At 43.0% G+C, this 19608-nt stretch overlaps 1 protein-coding gene across 6 annotated transcripts in view; it reads right to left on the bottom strand.

Moving 5' to 3' along the window:
• SSBP3 (single stranded DNA binding protein 3) overlaps nucleotides 1–19608 on the bottom strand; it is a 277102-nt gene that overhangs the window by 92270 nt on the left and 165224 nt on the right. For all 6 annotated transcript variants that reach the window (XM_069232624.1, XM_069232625.1, XM_069232626.1 and 3 more), the window contains one exon: nucleotides 12347–12436. In XM_069232624.1, the coding sequence (XP_069088725.1) occupies nucleotides 12347–12436 (90 nt within the window). The remainder of the gene's footprint in view (nucleotides 1–12346; nucleotides 12437–19608) is intronic.

Below are 19608 nucleotides of genomic sequence, written 5' to 3'. Positions count from 1 at the left end.
GATTCAAACATTGCTCCCACCAGAAAGGAGCAACATTAGTAGCTTCTCCCTCTGGGCAGGAGCAGTGCAGGCTTCTGCTACATGTGAACATTGGCTGGGGCCGCAGGAGCCTTAGGGGGGAGGGTGCCCTGGGTGGGCACCAGGGCTCTTACCTTTTAGAAATGTGGGCCCAGAGGATGGGTTCTTCAGGGCTGATGCTGGCTCAGGGGATTGTGTGCATTTGTGAGTGTGGGGGAGTCTTCAGCCCCCCATCCACTTCATTTAAATGAGTGGTCCTGGTGGATGGGGTCCCCGGGGCTTAACAAGGCTTGCGGAGAGGCCCCACATCGCTCCCCATTACTTTTTGTTATGGCCCTGAGTGATGGGGTCCCCAGGACGTAACAAGGCTTGGGGTGGGGAGGGCGGGGGGTTGAATTCACACACCGCCCCTCGTTTCATTAAATTATTTTTTTTAAAGGCCTGGGAGAAAATAAGGCTTATGGGGCACTTGGTCCTCCTCCCTTTAAAAAAAAAAAAAAAAAAAAAAAAAAAAAATGAGGGTGAGGGTGCGTACTTGGCCCTCCTCCTGTTTAAAAACAAGAAGGCCCTGTGGCCAACACCACACCACGTAAATTCGAAGGCCATATGTGGCGGGATGCTGACTTTAAGGATGGTAATAAAATATTACTTTATGTTTAAAAAAACTACTAGAAATTCACTGAAAAAACAAAGGTTAAAGAAACGTTACAGTTAGGTGTGATAAAAGATCTTTTTGTTAAAAGAAATTTCAGAAATTAACTGAAAGGTAACGTTATAGTTAAGTGAAAATGTCAGTGACAACAGCAACTTTTTGAACTAAAACAACCACAAACCACCCGATAGTCACCAGCCCCATCATGCACTGCTTATGACCTCACCCATTACATCCCTCATGACGTATTCAGTGAATTAATTTATGGCATAACTGGTGACATCATCAAATAAATGTGTTTGTTTTATAGTTTACATAGATAAAAAGGTAAAATTGTAGTTTTCCACCACTAATTTTGCACAGCTTATTTCTAGCTAACAGGTGTGTTTGTTTACAAAATGTGCTCCTAATGTACCTTAGACGTGTAGCGATACTGAACATGTTATAAATCTTTGTGCAGACAGGTGATAGCTTGCGTTAATTATATTCCACACAAGTTTTTTAGTACTGCAGAAAAAGTTTCCAGGAGGGCAAAGATTCTATCTACTACATACTAAATATCAGCATGGCAGTTTTTTCTTAACATAGAAGACTGTTGTGCACCAGTTACTAACCTATGTAGCTATGCTTGTTTTGCTTCAGAAGATGGGATATCTGTAAAGCTTTCACCACAGTATGAAGGCTGCAGGTAGTATGATCTCCAGCACCTACAGACCTTGGTTATTTTTTCATACCTCGTCTACCATTGACCTAGACCTGGTGGATCGGGATTCACCCAACCAGTGGTAATAGTAACTGTATCATTAGCTATTGCAACAATTAGACTTTCTGATTTTATTTGAGACCAGGTCGATTATTATCAATACCTTACAACAACAAGTGGGTGAGAAAAGAGAATTTGATTTGGTAGTATAATAGATAAGCTTATGAAAAGTAGATGCCTACTAAACAAGGGCATACTATAAACATATTCAAAATACTAGCTTCTTAGTGGTGTCATCTAGGGATGGAAGAAGGTAAGAGTAAATCTTTCCGCTCCCACGTCTCAAACGATGTAATTTTCGAGTGTAATAAAAACAAAATAATGTTTTGAAGTTGTGAAATCTGAAATTAACTGTAGGCAGAGAAGAGGTTGATATCAAAATGTTATTTAATCTCCCAACAACTGATTTGGTAAATAAAATCATCTACGTCGTTACCATAAAATATTGAGTAATACACACTAATTGTTTGTACTTAATTAGCGAAAAATAAGTTTAAAAATGGGTTCTGTTGAAAGTTCAGTTGAGTCTTCTATTTTCATTGAAAAAATCTCCAAACTGAAGATAATTAAAAGAACAGTTTGTCATAGCAATTTCAATTCTTCTTGTAACTGTGTAAAAGTAACAAGAAAGCTATTGTTAACTACCTGCCCAAATAGATTGACAATAGAACAATGCCACAACTTACCATGCTTGTCCTGACAGATTTCTGGTAGGTATGCTGTACACCATAATGGAGACTAAGAATTGAATGGTGCTGTATGAAATAATTGTGCCCATTTTTTCCCAGAGATGGATTGTGATTTTTTTTCCATCTTGAACCTGCTTTTTGTAAAAGCTAAATTAGAAAAATATTAAAAATAATGCCATGGAATTGCTGAGCCCAAGCACTCATATATAGTGTTTTGAAGATACCCTTGACAAGCATGCCCGCAAGTCTGATCATGGCCAGAAACATTTTTAAAGTTGTGCAAACCTGACCCACTTCTTTTGCTATGAAGTTTCAACAATTCCAAAGTTCTCTTTCGGAGTTTATAACCCCAGATGAACCTAGATAGGGCTAAATCTTTACAAACATTTAGATTTGACTGTTTTCCCCCAGCAATGGGCCACTGCTGATTTTAAATATATTATTATGGTACGTAAGCAAGGTTACACCCAAGCATGTTACAGTGTCTGCATTACACTGATCACTCGTTTTACAAGATAAATTAGCTACTATTTCAGTTTTATGTAGCTTAAATAATAACCAAATAAGGCCCCCAAATGAGTGCGCTGCCTTTCTATTTCCCGAATTGTTTTAGCTGAACCTAGGTATAACTGCCACATCATTTGTGTAAGGAAGGACTTCAGTGGTCAAGCTGATTAAGATAATTGGGGAGATTGTATTTGCAGTCATTATTTTGCTTATAAACAACTCTAATTACAGTGCAAATAAAAGTAGTGTGCATGTGCAACCTTGTCAAGTGGACTTCCTAATGAATATCTGCTTAGAGAGTTCGCCATTGTGCATATATTTCCAGTTTATTAATAAACCGTGCATATATTTCCAGTTTATTAATAAACAGTAACACTATTTCTGGTGGATATTATATATAACCACAGATTACTCGCCTTTTGTGAATATTTCCCAGGCGTCAGACTGAATCTGGAGAACGCAAAAGCAGGACTCCTGCACAGCAGAAGGTGGTATCATGAGACTCTGTGTTGATGTTCTACTTTGAACAGATGGCTGGAGCCATCTATAGACGCCACTCATGCGCACTGTCAGTTTCTTTTGCAGGCTTAGCCACCACGTCAGGCACAGAGCTCATTGGCCAATTGGTATGACTAGTGTGCACATATCTAAACCAGGACCTTTTTTAAAAGGAAAAAAGCCCTTTTCACAAGGAGGAATGGTGGTAGAAATCTGCAGTTTGATAGAGTACCCAATAGAAGGAGCAGTACCAAGGGTAGGTAACTTGTTCTCCTGATGAATAACTGCAGACTCCACATTTTGAGAATAGATACCAAAGCAGTAGCTCTGCAAGTGGTGGTTCTGTGGAATGGTTCAACTCAAAGTCCTGCAAGACCAATCAGGAGAAAGGCCCATCCCGACAGACTAGGCTGTCAATGCAATAATGATTCAGGAACATGTGCACTGAAGCCCATGCGGCAGCTTGACAGATATCCGAACAGGCGTTCCCATGTGTCATAGCCAAAAGAGCTGACTTGGCTTGACTGGAATGAGCCCTCAATCCTTCAGGTGGCTGCCCTTAGCCAACACGCAGCAGAGGGTTCTTTTTTCCACTGCCTTGCCTTTCTTTGCTCCGGAGAAGCTTGCAAAGATCTGATTGTCGACTCTTACAGGGTGACTGTGCTAAATAGGACACACTAAAAGGGTTTTGAAGATGTGGTTGCTGGAGGACAGGAGGACTGAACTGTGCGTTGTCCCTCATATCCTGAGCATTGTCTTTGGGAAAAGTAGACTCCACCTCGAAAGGGCTGAGAAGTTTGCTGTGCCGTCCAGCGGTGAGATCAGTTGTTGACAGTGTACTGGTCCCCTGGCGTAACCCCGGAATGGGTGAAATTGTTGGGGAAACAAGCGGTATGGAGAGACTTGAGGAGTAACATCTGGTGCAACTGTCCTTAAATGGTTCCAGGGCCAAGTCTGCCTTCTCACCAACAAGGTAAGAGCCAACAAATGGCATATCCATTAAGGATGCTTGGACACCCTCTAAGAAACCTGTAGACCTTTTTCAAGTGTAGTGCCAAAGCCTCACGCTTGTGCCAATAGCCCGACCCAATCTGTTGTGTCCTGGCCAGACCAGATAACGGATTCCCACTGCATCCCAGTAATGTTGAATTGCTAAATGGTTTAAACTCAAGAAACCCTTAGGTCGTCTGGCACCACCGGAATGATCTGACTAACCATCTACCATAGTGCACTGGTGCGATGACCTAAGAGACAGCTAGTATTTACTCAATATACTGCAAGGCAAGCAAAAAACAATGTGCTTGCCAAAGGATTCCATAAAGTTGGTTTTTGGTCAGATGGAGTCATAGGGAAGGCATTAGAATTGGCTTTACTGGTGGACTGAATGTTGCGTGAGAAAATCAGGGTCACCTGCAGCTGGTCTATGGCTACAAGTATCCTGGCCTGTTGCCGCAGGGCATCAATATGATTTTGCCAAGTGACCAAAAGCATATCTATACAAGGGTCTCATTAAATGGCAGAAGAGGTTCTGCGTGAGGCTGACTAGGCTGAAGGATCGCCTTAAAAACGTTTATTTTTAACCTCCATTTTGGCAGTTGTAGTTCAAGTACCTCAGCTGCCCTTCTAATCACAACAGCAAAGGATGCTCTCTCCTCAGTGGCAGGACCAGGGAGAAGGACTAATCTAGTGTTTGGGGAGCTGTCTAAGCCAGAGACCACCTGCAAATTCTCATACCAATTATCTCCATCATATTGTGAGACAAATTCGCCCCAGCCAAAAAAGTCAAAACGTTGAAGTAGTGCAGGGATCTCCAACTTTTTCTGTAATGAGGGCTATTTATGTTCACTGAAATTTCCCAAGCTACTAATTTTTAAGGACTATCGCGCAAGTGCTCTGGTCTGTTGTAATCTCTCTGTGGGCTTTTAACCATGACCACTCTTGCTATTCATTCTTTATTGTGCTTTTCTTGAATGCTTCATTTTTATTGGTGCATTTTGTGAATTGTCCTTCCTTTGTGTGCTGAGTTCCCTCCCAGGTGATTTCACTAAGTGAACATTTTTTTTGGCCATCACACTAAGTCACGCTTCCTCCTGTTACAGTGCGTGATGGCCCCCTCCTACATTTTCAGTTTTCCTATCATCCCAGCCATGATCCTTTCTAGACATTCACACAGGGAGCCAATAACTCTCGCTCTCCCGCTCATGGAGGCTGTGGTGCTTTAAACTGACTTGCTACTGTCAACTGTTTTACTTTTCATTTTCAATCTATGTGGCAATAAAAGTCCAATGAGGAATTTACAACACTAATAGCTCTAACTCCAGCAAACTTGACTCATTGCATTGCAAATGCTTGTTTGATAGTTGCAATAGTGAAAAAATTACGTTAGTAGCCATCATATATGCAGAATTATCAGCAGTGTTCCCCTCAGTGCATCAGGCATGGTTACTACTAGTAATGTACAAAAAAATCTCTCTGCCAACGTAGCATGCCTCTACATAGGTAATACATAACATCCAAAAATGCAATTCCCCTGGCAACAAGTATATAATACTAGTAACGGGTCTTTCCAACACCATTTCATCCAAATACCAGCTTTAACTATGCTTTGGAAATTCAGCTTTTTTGTCTCCAAAAGTCAGCTTATGAGTTCGGAAAATGCACACTTTTTCATCTTTAATGCACACTTTTCAATTTTGACATGCATACATCTTAATTCAACCAAGAAAAATCTTATAATTTAGTAGGCTGGCTGAGAAAGCAGAGTTACTTACAAGTAGCTGATGATTTAGCTAAAGATCACAAGCTACTCGTTGGATAACCCTGATAGTAATGAATGTGAGCAGTAAGGCAGTAAATTACCAAAAGGACATGCTCCGGTGGCTTTGTACTTGACTTCAGTAGAGAAAAGTTTGTCTTGAATTCTGAGACCATTATAAGGTGTGTATATGTCATCAATGTCAAAGGAACTAGCACAGATTGTGATGCAGGGACCAAAGTCGGCACAGAGCCCAAGGTGGGTTTGAAAGGCAATGAATGCGCGGAGGGAGAACCCATCGGCAGAAGTCCGACTAGAGACCCTTGCAGATCCTTGGGGCTGAAAGACAGGCCACAGGAGGGCAAAAAGTATGCCGCTAATGACTAGCTTCCTAAGGGCCGCAACTCTGAGACTTTGCCAACTGACCTGGAAAGTCCAGGTGCATCAGGAGGAGACAACCAACTCCTCAGGAGTTTGGAAGCTTGACTAGGTGGCACGTTGAGGTCGTCACACCTTCTCAGGATCGTGAGAATGGTGGGAAGGGGCGGACTCCCACTTGGATTTCTTGCATTTCTTCTTTGACTTACTAGAGGACTACAACCCTAACCAAGATCTGCTGTGGGAACAGGGCATTCCTTTAGACTTTGACAGGCCTCGGAAAACTCTTGCAGTATTCTGCAACGTAAAGCTTTGCTTCATAATGAAGTATGGCCTTTGGGATCATCTGGGCACAGAAATAGTAGGCCCTCGAGTCATGGTCCGACCCCCCACAGACCACAGGAAGTACTTCTGGGTAATCTGTCACAGACATTTGTTTGTAACAATCCTTACAAGGTATAAACCCTGTTGAGGGGACATTTCTCTTACACACTGATAAACTTTTGTGAAAAAGATTGGAAAGATCTAGCCACAAACTAAAGAAGTAGCAGTTGAGATATGCATATGACTTTGCTAGCCATAAGTAATGGCGTAATATTAGCAACTATTCACATCAGTGTGGGGAAGACACTGCGCGCCCAACACCTGGCCATCAGTAAGTGGAGACCAGCCTGCCTGAAACACTGCTGCCCTTAGTTACCCCTCTGTATACTGGTCCACCTCAGTCCTCCACCTCTGAACCACAAAGGCTCCCTTTGCGCTATGTTGTCCCTCTGACAGCACCATGGGACCTTCTCCAAGCGTTCCAGCTTTCCTCCACTCAAGATCCGACAGGCCATCCAGGCACTCATTGTCCCTTTCCATCTGCTGAACTTGGAGCACTGGGACAAAACAAGGAATGCTGGGATGCGAAGGCAGTAGCCAAGGAGAGTTCACAAGTGGGACTAAAGCACTACCCTAGTCTTTACTTTCCATACTGTTTTGGAGAAGCAGCCAGAGATGGCTCTTTCAGCCTGAAATCTCTCTGTGTAGATACACAATAACGAGGGAGCCACTGCCCTGAAAGTGGTTATGCACGAAGCATTTTGATTTGAAAATCTTAAATTCTCATTTACAACTACAAGCCAAAAAGTCAATAACAAAATGAAAGTGGGTTGCACGAGCAGCACTATGAATTGGATTAATACATACCCCTGTGCACTATAAGAAATAAAACAAAGAACATTATTTTAAAAAAAAAGTTACAAGTTACCACATGTCCTGTGACTGCATTAAGGCACCATAGCGTCGTTTCCCTGTATATTGTGACGTAACACCTTGAAGCTTGCATTATCCGGTGATGTACATTTGGGTAGACTTCACCCTATGTATCCTTCACAGGAAGGCGCCCGCCCACAAGCAGCTAGCATGATTAAGAGGAACAGGCCAAGGCAGAGCATCCACTTATCTTGTATTTTCGATACAGGTGCTGGAAAACAAGAACTAAGAAGCCCTCTGCAGGCAAACAATGTGAAGGTTCAAATATGCACTAAAGGAAAAGGATGTAAACGACAAAAAGCCATCATGGCAGAATGAATGTCCACTACCCCTCCAGACATGGCAATGTCTCCTTTTTACGAAGGAAGGGTTTCAGAAGGAAGAGCGTGGCTTGCCACAATCTGCAGAGCGGGAGCTGAACTGCATGTTTGCTAACCCAAACTGTCTCACTGAGCAAACATACAGTGCCTATCGGGCCTCCAGGCGCCACCATCTTGTGGAAGTCAACAGTACTGACGGGCACGTGCTTGCAAACGCAGATTGACATTTCTTTAAAAAAAAAAAAAACGTGAGAGCGGAACTTCACCAACGGCTGGTATTCTTGTAATTTGATAATTTGGCCTCCCAAATACTGCGCAGACACACGCTAACAGTTTCTCAAACTTTCTTAATGTGGTGTCTTTTCCCTCTAGTAAGGCCATTGCCAACAAGAGATCCCACCACCACCGTTCTCGGCATTAGACTGGCTGCGATGACGTCACGGCTGGTTATTATGACATCACCTTCCCAACTGTAGCGCCCCAACGGCAGTTTGGGAGCTCGAGCTCCATGCACCAGCACAGGGGGCGCCGGGGGCGTTACTGCAGCAGGGCATGGGCGAGGGGGAAGGCAATGGAAGGGAAGGCAATGGAAGGGAAGGAAGGAAGCCAGCTCGCTCCACAGGTTCACATACTAAGATACCAGTGCGACACACATATTTGCCTTTTAACTCTTTACATGAAGCCACGACAGCAGCCGCTCGCGGGAGGCCTCGGACACGATGCAGCCGGCCCACTGCACTACAGCCAACAGAAAGAGTGGAATATTTAACAACCGGCTACTAAGCCGACAGATCATTTGCCGTGGTGATATTTGCTTTATTTCGGCCTAACAAGACAATGCCCGCCCTTCCCAGAAAGGAATTCTAAAAATAGAGTTAAGGGTGGGTGATGACGTCATTTGCAGTCATTTCGCAAGGCGGCCTTCCGAGAGCCGCGCTGAGTCACCGCTGCGCCTGCCGTCCCCGGGCTCGCCGTCCCCGGGCCGCCGCCGCCCGCCGGGGCCGGAGCAGCCCTTACTGCAGCACGCGGCCTTCTGGTGGCGCCTTCCCCGAAGAGAGCACCCCCACACCCCGTCCCCAGCCCTCAGGCGGCGGAAATGGAAGCCACGGGAGGAACGTAAAACATACCCCGTGCTGAGACCAGGTGATGCAGGTTTGTGCATTATCACCACTATAAACTCACGGGCTGATGAGGGGAGAAGTCATAATGATAAAGACCTTCCTTTGGGGTGCGGACGGGTGAGTCAGCAAGGGCTCCCGGTTTGGGAAATGAGACCCCTGACCCGCCAACGTGGCAGCGGAATCCCACGCAAGAAGGCGACCCCTGCCGTCACGCACACGGACGGAGGAGCGCCCCGGTGACTGACCATGGAAAGATGGGCCGCGGGCACGCCAGTCCTGGTCAGCAGTGGTAACGCACGGCACGCGCGAGGCGGGTACAAAGAAGGTGAAAGCCCCTTGCCCACTCTGGGTCTCTAGTCCCTCCGTCAAGGTTAGCCAGACACAGGGCTCTGTACCGTTGTGCCCCAAAATTCCTAGGCCATGGCTCCCAGACATGACATCTGGGTAAGGCAGTGTTACAATAGACACTAGCTATAGAGGGGTGCCTCTAGTGTGTGTACAAAGAAGGTGAAACCCCTTCCCTTACACTGGGCTTCTAGGTCCCCCTCGCCCAGGTTACCCCGACAGGGGGCTCTCTACCATAAATTCATGGAACGTGGTGGCACAGATCACCAAAACTCCTAAGCAAGACACCGGTGGTGAGGAAGTGCTACAAAAGACACCAGCCACAAAATGTTGCCAAAAGTGATCTTACTTAGAAATGTTCTTGCACAAAGCGCATTCCAGCATGCATAGACATGTTTCGCCGCCTGTTGGATCCTCATGCATCACACAGTCGGGTGAAACTTCCACCACACACCTCTACAGTCACCAAGGCAAGCTCTGGGACACAACCACTCCCAGGCCAAGCTCTCGGAGAAGGATAACATACACTTTACACAAGGCAGAAGTGCTACAGTGCCACACGAGCGGCATTTACCCACACACTCAAAGCTGTTTAATCACTTATTTAAGCTATGAGTGGATGGGGGCTGTGTAAGCTTTCAGAGAATCTGGTTCACGGTGTTGTGCACAACAAATCAATAGGTACAACACTGAAACACTTGTAGTTAACAGTCCCAAAAGGGCACACAGACAAGTCTCTTTTCTCAGGCTCTTTAATTCTAAAAGGAAGATCAAGTGTCCTTAGCTCCAGGCATTTTTCAGCCAAAGTGTTTCAAATCCCTTTACGTTTAATATTTGACATGCTAGATGTTATCCCTTTTCTAATCACTGGTCAGGAGTGCCAAGCTCACGTAGCGCCTAACTAGTATAATATTTATAACATTTAAGAAATCCTGAGTTGTTTCGTTTACCCACGGAACCTCTACACGGTCAACAGCAGTATTCAGATTTGCGAAAGGCGAACCATAATGTACCACGAGCACATCCGAATGATTCAAAATATTTTTAAATCTCCCTCTTTCCACCTCAGTGAGTGACTCATAAATACACACATCCCACCCACGCACAACACTGCCTCGGGAAGTGCACTTTGCTCTTGCTGTTCATGCAAACAAAAGATAGCCGAAATAAATAAAAAAATATTCAGGAGATAAAGAGAAAAATGTAAAGATATGCATAGCTATCACAGGCAGATAGTTTAGTTTGCTTCACTTTCGGGAACCAGCAGCTAGCGCGTGAATGAAGGGTGTCGCCCATCCCAGAGCACCCAGCTGTCCTACAGTGCACCTTTAGTGGTTTTCAGACTAATACACAGGGCCACTGGAATTATGCGGCAGGGGAGGGTTAAATTATGTGGCAGAGTTGAGTAAATTATGCAACAAGAAAAGGCAAATTATGCTGCAAGAAAAAAAGCAAATTATGCTGCATATTTTCCCTTATTATTCATTATTTGTGTTTTTTAAGCTTGTTAACACTGTCTGGGCATTAGTCCCAGTTTTACACCCAAACATAGCAATAAGCAACTGAAAGGTAACCAGTCAACCTATGCACAGGGCCTTCCACTGTACAGCAACACATGTCGCTGCGTTCTTACCATCTTTTAAACCGTTTGAGCTAGAAACGGCAGATGGCGGCTTATGTGGCGAATCTACAATTATGCGAAAATTGTTGTGGCCGCACAATCACATGATTCTAATGGCCCTGCTTATATCCAATAAATGTGTGTCCAACTGAAAACATTTCTATAGTGTTCCTTGTATCCTACCACTCCTGATGTGCTTTGCAGTACTGCTGTGAACTTTTGTGATGAGGCCTTGGACAATACTGCACATGAAGGCACACCCTTCTCATTCTGCAGGGCGATCTGGCTGGGTTGTTCTGATAAATCTCTATTCAGGAAGCCTCTTGTAGCTGCACGATGCTACTAGCTTGTGGTGCAGCTGAGCTCCTCCACAGAATCGCACTAAGGGCCTGGTTACAACCTTGGCAGATGGGATACTTTGTCACAAATGCAACAGATATCCCGTCCGTCGTATTACAAGATTACCATTATATCCGATGAAACTAATAAAACGGCAGGCGGGATATCCATCACATTTGTGACAGAGTATCCCATCCGCCAAGGTTGCAATCAGGCCCTGTACCCACTGCCTTCTGCCAAAAATGCTGACAGACGTGTTCATATCCATGAGGATCTGTGGTGACCAATTTAAAAAAGGGGGGGGGGGGGGGCAATATTATTGGATCAATGTGCACATAAAGCTTAAATCCTACCATGAAATTCCTTTAATGTGATGCCACTGGCAAGGAGCAGCGTATCGTATTGTCCAAAAGAGGAAAATGCTACCCCAAATATTTTGCATACTTTTTCTATCCTCCCAAACAGATGAACATGTTTTTGTCCAAAGCATGGCAACACAAACTGAACAAACCCAACCTCAAGCTAAACACTTTCCATAGTCTGCACTAATGTAATCAAACAAGCACGAGCAAACTCCATCAACAGATGGCATGTGCAGATTCGCATTATGGGTACCTCGATGGAGAAGGCAATACGTGCCATAAAAATGGTATTAAGTGCTATGCAACAGCCATCATCACTCCACACAATCTTGAATGCAACATGGCTGTTTAGAGAAACAGCACTTTCTATAAAAGTCATCAGTTAGAGTATTTTCTTCTACAACGTAGAATGAACCGAAGCAGTCTAGGGTTCCAACGAACGTCAGCCTTTCTATGAGCAGAAGTAGCTCTAAATAACTGCCTACTGTTCTCCCTCCGAACAGATATATAAGTTTGTCATTTTCTTTCTAGAATTCCTAAAACAATATGTTTTGCCTATGTACCCACCAGCCTACTGCAAGGTCGCCGCATTTGGGCTAGAGCCCCAACTAGTCACACAGTGGGTCAAGCCAATAAGACACCAAAGATAACACGCAGCGCACCACAACCTTACAAGTGAAGAAATCTGAATTGGAAAATTTATGAAAATTTTGAGTCTTACCTGGAAGAAACCTGGAGGGATCGGGCCTCCCGGCATCCCATCGTTAGGCGGAATGTTTCCAAGCACAGGACTGGGGGCAGCAGCTGCACTCTGCAAATAACCAATGCAACACAAGAATAAGTGCCACAATATACAGCTTAATTACCCAGAGCAACACAAGACTAAGTGCCATGAGATATAGTTTACATTTCATGCACATTCTGCTCACTGTTTAATCACTTCTTACAACAACTGTCTCCTCTGTAATAGACAGCGTATACGTTTCATTGCATAAAGGCCATCAGGACATGAGCCACTCAAGACGCAGTCCTGTTTTCTCATGCGTCACACAAACATACAAGTTGCACCCCCTTTTCCTAAAACTCCGGTTCTAGACATAAAATAATGGAAGTCACTATCACCTACACCTGCAACCTCAAGCATTCACACCCTAAGGTCAACCTTTTGGGTTAAGTCATGAGCTCAGTATGCAAGGGTCTGATCTAGTCCAAACCTTCAGGATTCCTACGTGTCCCTTGCCAAAACAATGGTTTTCAGGAACAACTCTTTTACAGTTCAATGAAGATCAAATCACCTCAAATATATTTATGTCCTTAAATTAACAAAGTTACATTCCAGATTATTAACAGAAAATGGAACCCTTATTCGAAATCCAAAGAGTGCATATAAAGGAAAAAACTGTTTTTGGTTTCCATTCAAACTTGGGGGTAGTTTTAGGTGTAGAACAGTATCGAACTCTAGTCACAAAATAAGTTTTGAGTTCGCAGGGCCTGCAATCATCTAGTATTGGCAAAACCAGCGGGTTTCGCCTCTATGAAATCTATTGGTTTTGTCAATGTTTTTTGAGCCATGTCACACAGCAATGATAGCTGCGGTGCAAAAAAATAAATTTAAAAAAAAACTAGCGCTGCTGTGTAACAGGTCTAAGAAACAAAAAACGCAATAGATTTCCTAGAGATGAAACCTACTGGCTGCGCCAATGATACGCGTAGAGCAGATTGGCATATATCAGCGCTTGATTTAACTGCGCTTACGAACTGTACATTTCTCAATCTTCTGTGTTTCCATTGTTTTCCATGTAACAACGGTTCCACTGCAGGAAACCAGTCTGATAGGATGAAACGCGAACCAATCACCAGAGGTTTGGAGTTGTTGGTCAATCAAATGAGTAAGTGCAGGCTGCAGTGCCTGTAAGTGGGTATTCTATCTTTTCTGCTTTCGTTTCCTTCCGCATTATATAACCAATCCCCACTGTCAAAAGCTTCAGGCTGGTTTTACATGCAATTGCACTTGTTTTGTAACTAAGAACACCGGTGACAACAGGACTGCAGGAACCAGAAAGTGAGAAGGGCGGCAATGAGCTTTTAATAAGATAGAAAAGACTATCACTAAGGAAGGGGTAAAAACAGAGAGAATCCAAAGACAACAGCCATGGGGCAACATGGAGGAGAGGGCAGATGTGAAGGAGAGCTGCTATGGGGGCTGTGCGCGGACCATGGGGGAGAGCACTGGTAGTGCTGCCACCACAAAACAGGCATGCTTCTTGGGCTCCAGAGCCTCTGCCCTGCCACTGCCTTCGCCCGGCTAGGGCCCGAGCACTGGGAAGACGCGTGCAAGTGCAGCTTACAGCGCGCACCTCCTCTCCCCAGCTCAGTCATAAACCAAGGGTACAGGAGATGGACATGCACGCTCAACCCTTCAGTGGAGCAGCAGATGCTCCAGTGAATCGAGACAAGTGAGGAGGCGTACAAGCCAGACCAGAATGGGTACACAAGCTGCTGTGCCTGGGGAACGGGCACGAGGAGATTACATTTAGAGCGGAATTCACACAAAACAAGCACAGCGCAAGCCCTGTGCAGCTAAAACACTAAAAGAAGTTCCCCAAAAGCAGATGTAAACAGTACTTGGGCCTCTGGAAACTGATAAGAGCAAACACAAGAAAAAGCATTGGTAAATGCAGGAGATAATTTGCTACAGCCAATAGAAACGGAGGATAATTAAGCAGCAAGCACAGGAACCAACGAAAAGAAAGTACGGGATTTAAGCCCCTTTCAAGATTTATGATGAATACAAAAGATCTCACAAGCACAGCGCTAGCGCTGTGCAGATGAAACCTAAAAATAAAGTGATTAGAGTTTGTTCAGGCTTGATTTGACCTCCACTACAGGGAAGCAGTGAGTGGACGAGGTCATCATGACTTAAGACTGCTGTGTCCTGAAGCATTCTATGAAGCATTCTATAAATTAAAATACATTACAATTTATTTCTAATAGACACGAGCATCACCAGCACAAGGCCATTGGCTGGAGGAACCCTCCAGACACTAGTCTCATTCACAGACTGCCAGTGAAAAAGTGCCACAGGCCACGAGGACCACAATGATCAAGTATGGTACCCAAGCAGGGCTCTGTCTCTCGGGCCCACTGTTGGTCACTTGGAATCAGAAGAGGCAGTCCTGTTCTCTTATTTGGAGGGTCTCTTTTGTTCTTATTGGACTACCTGCAAAGAAGACAGCCTACTGATTGCACACGTCGAAATGTGTACATGAAACGTAACCCTAAAGGGTAAAGAGAAAGCATAACACCCTTTTTTCAACAAGCCTCTTTTAGTGACAGACCATCTTGGATATTAAGCAGAAACTTCTTGGTATAGTCTTAGGGCTCCTTCCTCTTGATAACATAATTTTCACATAATGTATTAGGTTAATTAGTTCATTTTCTCTGCAAAGTACTTGTCGGGACACCAGTAACTTCTGTGCATTTCTATTAATGTTTACCTACAATGCATACAAGAATCCCTGAAAAACGAAGCTTTTTTCATAGTTCAAAATAAATCTGGTGCTCATTACACAAAACACATTTTCCATTTTAATCAGCTACTAGAGGAACTTGAACTGTTTCCCGAAGTGAGTAATAACGGCCCTTAGAAATAGACAGAACTCAATCTAAATACTTTTTCGAAGATAAATTGCTGATTTATGGAAGTTATCACAATAGTGGCAAAGCCTGATCTACGTGAAGAAACTGTAAATGGCTGGTTCGAAAATGCAGTTCATGAGTTAAGAAACACCCTGAGGCAACAAAGGTCTTTTAAACCTACAAAACAATAACTTTATCATGGCAGGATTTATGAGACGTGTGCAGGACAGATCACTCGATTGTGTAAGGAACATGACAGGCGGCAAGACACAGACCGGTCCTTATTTTAATCACAGACTGTTGTGAAGCCTTGCTAAGCTACCGATTTTTCAGCGTGTGAGAAAAATCATTAGACTGCAGTTAGAGTTCCTGAAGTTCTAAGACACACTCCTTGGCAGGCAAGAACTGCTGTGTGATTCAATTGATTGAGGGCGACTGCCCTGTCCCCTATTTAAAAAAAATGCTAATTTCGGTCCGACTCCTATCACTTGTGCACATCAAGTACATCTTGCTCTTGGATAGAAAACATCTCCACTTTAATGTAACAACAGAATTTGGAAATATAGAGACATGGCGGCCACATGGAGCGAGTCTGGTTTATTTAAAAAACATGCTCTGGTGTTCATGTTTGTATCAAGTGCTTTCAGTAGCCATGAGGGTGCACAGCTGTAGGGCACATCTTCAGGAGAGTCCTTTAAGGCAGAGGACTACTCAAACGCTTGGCATCCCTGAAGTCACTCTCACTTGAGAGGATTTACACACACGGGTTCAACAAAGCCCAACATTAGCACATACTAATGGCGACCTTTCATCCACTCCAAAATTCTATATTGATGATCGATCTGTGAAGTTCAGGCAGCTCATCACCCACTATGCATGCTAATTTAACTAGTTTTATGTCTCTGTGCTCTACGCATACACTGAAGGCCCAGGAAGGAATCTTCTGCACACGATACACTTTTCAATGGCCTCCTTTCAAGCTCAAACCACTACTACGCACAGTAAAGTAAATCAGAATGCAGAGTAGATCAGTAAATTGGAATCGTAATGAGATTTACTTGAAGAACTTAAATATTGTAGACCTTGTGAGACTGAACATTATCCTGCGATCTCACACAAACGATGCCAGGTTGCCTGGTGGGACTTAATGCAAGCCAGAGAATGCGTGGGTTGGTTGTGCTCCTTGTTGAAAGCCTGAGCTTGTGTGCATGGCAGAAGTGCACGGCTGAATATGAGAAGTGATGGTGTTATGCATGATTTTCTGGGAAGTATTCCCAAGTTGTTTCTGTGACATGACGCTGTGTTCATGCAAGTGTGGTGAAATGAAGTAGGCAGGAAAGAGCGGCACTTTTTTCTGTAAATTTAATCAGCAACATCAGTCTAATTCATGCGTCTTTCACGCCAGGCCAGCTTACATGTTTTGCACTGTTAACTATATTGAAGTAAAGAGGTCTAACCCATCTCCGCCTCAAGAAACTTTATCTTGGGATGAGAAGTGGTCTGAGATGGCAAACTCCAAATAAAAGGAGAGCCACCCTTAACTGCCAAAAGGGACAGGGAACAACATTATCCCTTTTGTACTTGCTATTTTCTATGAACCTACATTAAACACAGCAGACCTACTACTCAAGGAGTATAGATTTTGGGCAATAAATCACAATTTTGTTAAAAACTAAACAGTCTCTGTCCCACTATATTTCAAGAAATTTTCATTATATAATTAAAAAAATATTAACATTTAAAAATACATTGATTAGTTAAAAAATACCTCATACATATACATGATTTTCAGGTGCATAAATCATTTGCCCTTTTCCAACAATAGCATTACATTAAAAAATATTTTATAAAAAAGGAAAGAATCTGTCGACGCAGAGTTTTGGCGGAAATCAAAATGGTTCACACCACCTTCATCAGGGAATACATTAAAAACCAAAAATTTATAGCGCCCTCTAAACCTGATTTCATTCAGGGAACTGTCGCTACCTGCCGTACTTTGAGTCATTCAGCTACCAACAGTCCATTGCTTCATTCATTGGCCGGGACATCTTGCATTACTTGCTTTGTTACAAAGGTGCTCCCTCTCTTTGGTAAAAAAAAAAAAAAAAAAAAAAAAAAAAAACACTATTTGGGATACATGACATCCTTGTCTCCCTTGTCCGGTATCATAGTGTTCACTGTTTTATCATTAGTGGATGCTCTATTGGACTACTTGAGGTTAGCTCCTTCTTTTCCGCTTTTGACTAATTCAAATATGGAGGAGGTCATTTTTAACTAATGAATGTGTTTTTAGGTGTGTATATTTTTTAATTATATAATAAAAAGTCAGTGAAATACAGCGACATAGAGACTATATCGTTTTTAACAATATTGTGATTTATTGCCCAATAACGTGTACTAATTGAGTAGTTGTGTTGATGTGTTTAATGTCAGTTCATAGAGGATAGCAGGCACGTTGTTCAGGTCTGAACCGGCAAGCCATCAACCATTAGAGAAAATCACCAAACTTTCACAGCTGTCCTGCAAATGCTACACAACTCCAAACAAATACACTACTTTCAAGTATCAAAATAAGTAATTGTTCACTTTTTTTGCTATATCAAGTATTGTTAATCACACAGCTCCCTCTCGATATCTAAGCAATATGACATTGCTATACAAAAACGCAATAATAAAAACATTTAAAAAAAAAAAAAAAAAATCAGCGTGATATTTGTATCAAATTACATGAATATGAGGAATGTTAAGGATGTCTGTGGCTGTAAAAATATCTGAAGTTATAGATTTTATTCAGATTTTAAAAGAATGTTGAAGGGTGAATAATGTATTGCTGTCTAAATATATGTGAAGTGAAAATCCTATATGAAGAAGAATTTGACCTCTGTTGGGTGACTCATGCAGATACTTACATAAGGGGTGGGGATACAGTTCAAGAAGGTGGTATCCTGTCTGACAATTAACATGGAGGAGTACAGATCAGAAGGAGATACATGTTTTATGTGATAATAACTGGGGCAGAGCTATAATCCAGGAGATGGCCCACCCAGGTAAAATGGCAACAATCCCGGATTATTAAAGTGCCTCCAGACTGTGGCCTTCGGGGTTTAGAGTAGATGGGAAAAATCACACTTCCATGGCAGGGACACAGCTTTTTTTTTGGCATGGGTGGCAAGCGGGCCTGTGAGGTGTCAGTATACTGTACCGCTGTAAAGGAATCAACAACCACCAAGCAGATATTTGAGCTATCAGACAAGCATAAAACTCCGATGTCCGCAAACAAATAACACTGTATGCTCACTTAGCAATGACTACAGGTGTGGGTGATCATAAGACAAATGCCACTGCTCACCAACCGCTAAACATCCTAAAATAATCCTGCAAATCGACCACCAGATGTTCTCCTAACCCAGCTAATCCAAGATAGACTAGTGTGCGAAGAGGCCACCAAAACAGCAGATGTTGCTCTATATAAGAACTGCCTGACATAATAAACTGGGGTGGCTTAGGAGGGTAGGGGCAGTGTGCTATTACACAGGCCAATTAAAGGCTTATGTAGATTTGCAGAAGTCTTCTAAAGAGTATAAGGTTGCTACTAGCAAGAGATTATGCTGGAGAGGGTCTAGAAGCCACGGACTGCTGCTGGGTCCAGTCCACTACCACCTCCAATACGTAATCATATTGAATAGAAAAGAGGAGCTGTAGTTAAAATTCTTGGTCAGTCCTACTGTAAGAGGACAGCCTAAAAATATGCTAAGCATTTTAACAGAAGTATTGTAGGGTGAATTAATATATTTTCATATTTTAATAAATAGCAACTAAGGCATCTGTCAGAGATAAAATTGTATATTCAAATTTAACGGTGTCCTCTTACTCGGCACCACCGTCCTTCCACTATAACGCTTAAAAACTACACCCAAAAAATCTGATTCATTAGCAGCAACAAACTAAAGTCTGAAGATGGTTCAGTACAAACAAGTAACGTTCATTATTTTGTTGCAATCCAAAAGTAAAATGTTGCCCATAAGGAGATGGCCAAAGCTTTATGCTTCTCTTCAGAAGAATGATGCTGATATTAGACTCCACATCGACGTCTGTATTAAATTAACCCACAATATGAAACGCTGTCCATAAGGGAAGTTCAAGAAGAAGGTCTATACAGTTCAGAAGCAGAGGTGGCCTGAGTAAAGTTATATAGAGGTACAATTTACATGATAGACATAGATTTATGAAAGACTGATCTATAAGAAAATGGCTTGCAAAACAAATTGATAACTAGTAACAAGAAAACCATATCAACATTAAAACCATGGCTATGGTCTAGCTACGCTTTGAAGAAGTGCACCT

This window comes from Pleurodeles waltl, chromosome 4_2 (assembly GCF_031143425.1).
Source record: "Pleurodeles waltl isolate 20211129_DDA chromosome 4_2, aPleWal1.hap1.20221129, whole genome shotgun sequence".
Taxonomy (NCBI): Eukaryota; Metazoa; Chordata; class Amphibia; order Caudata; family Salamandridae; genus Pleurodeles; species Pleurodeles waltl.
Note: the sequence above shows the minus strand (reverse complement) of the source record. Positions and strands in the feature narration are given on the sequence as shown.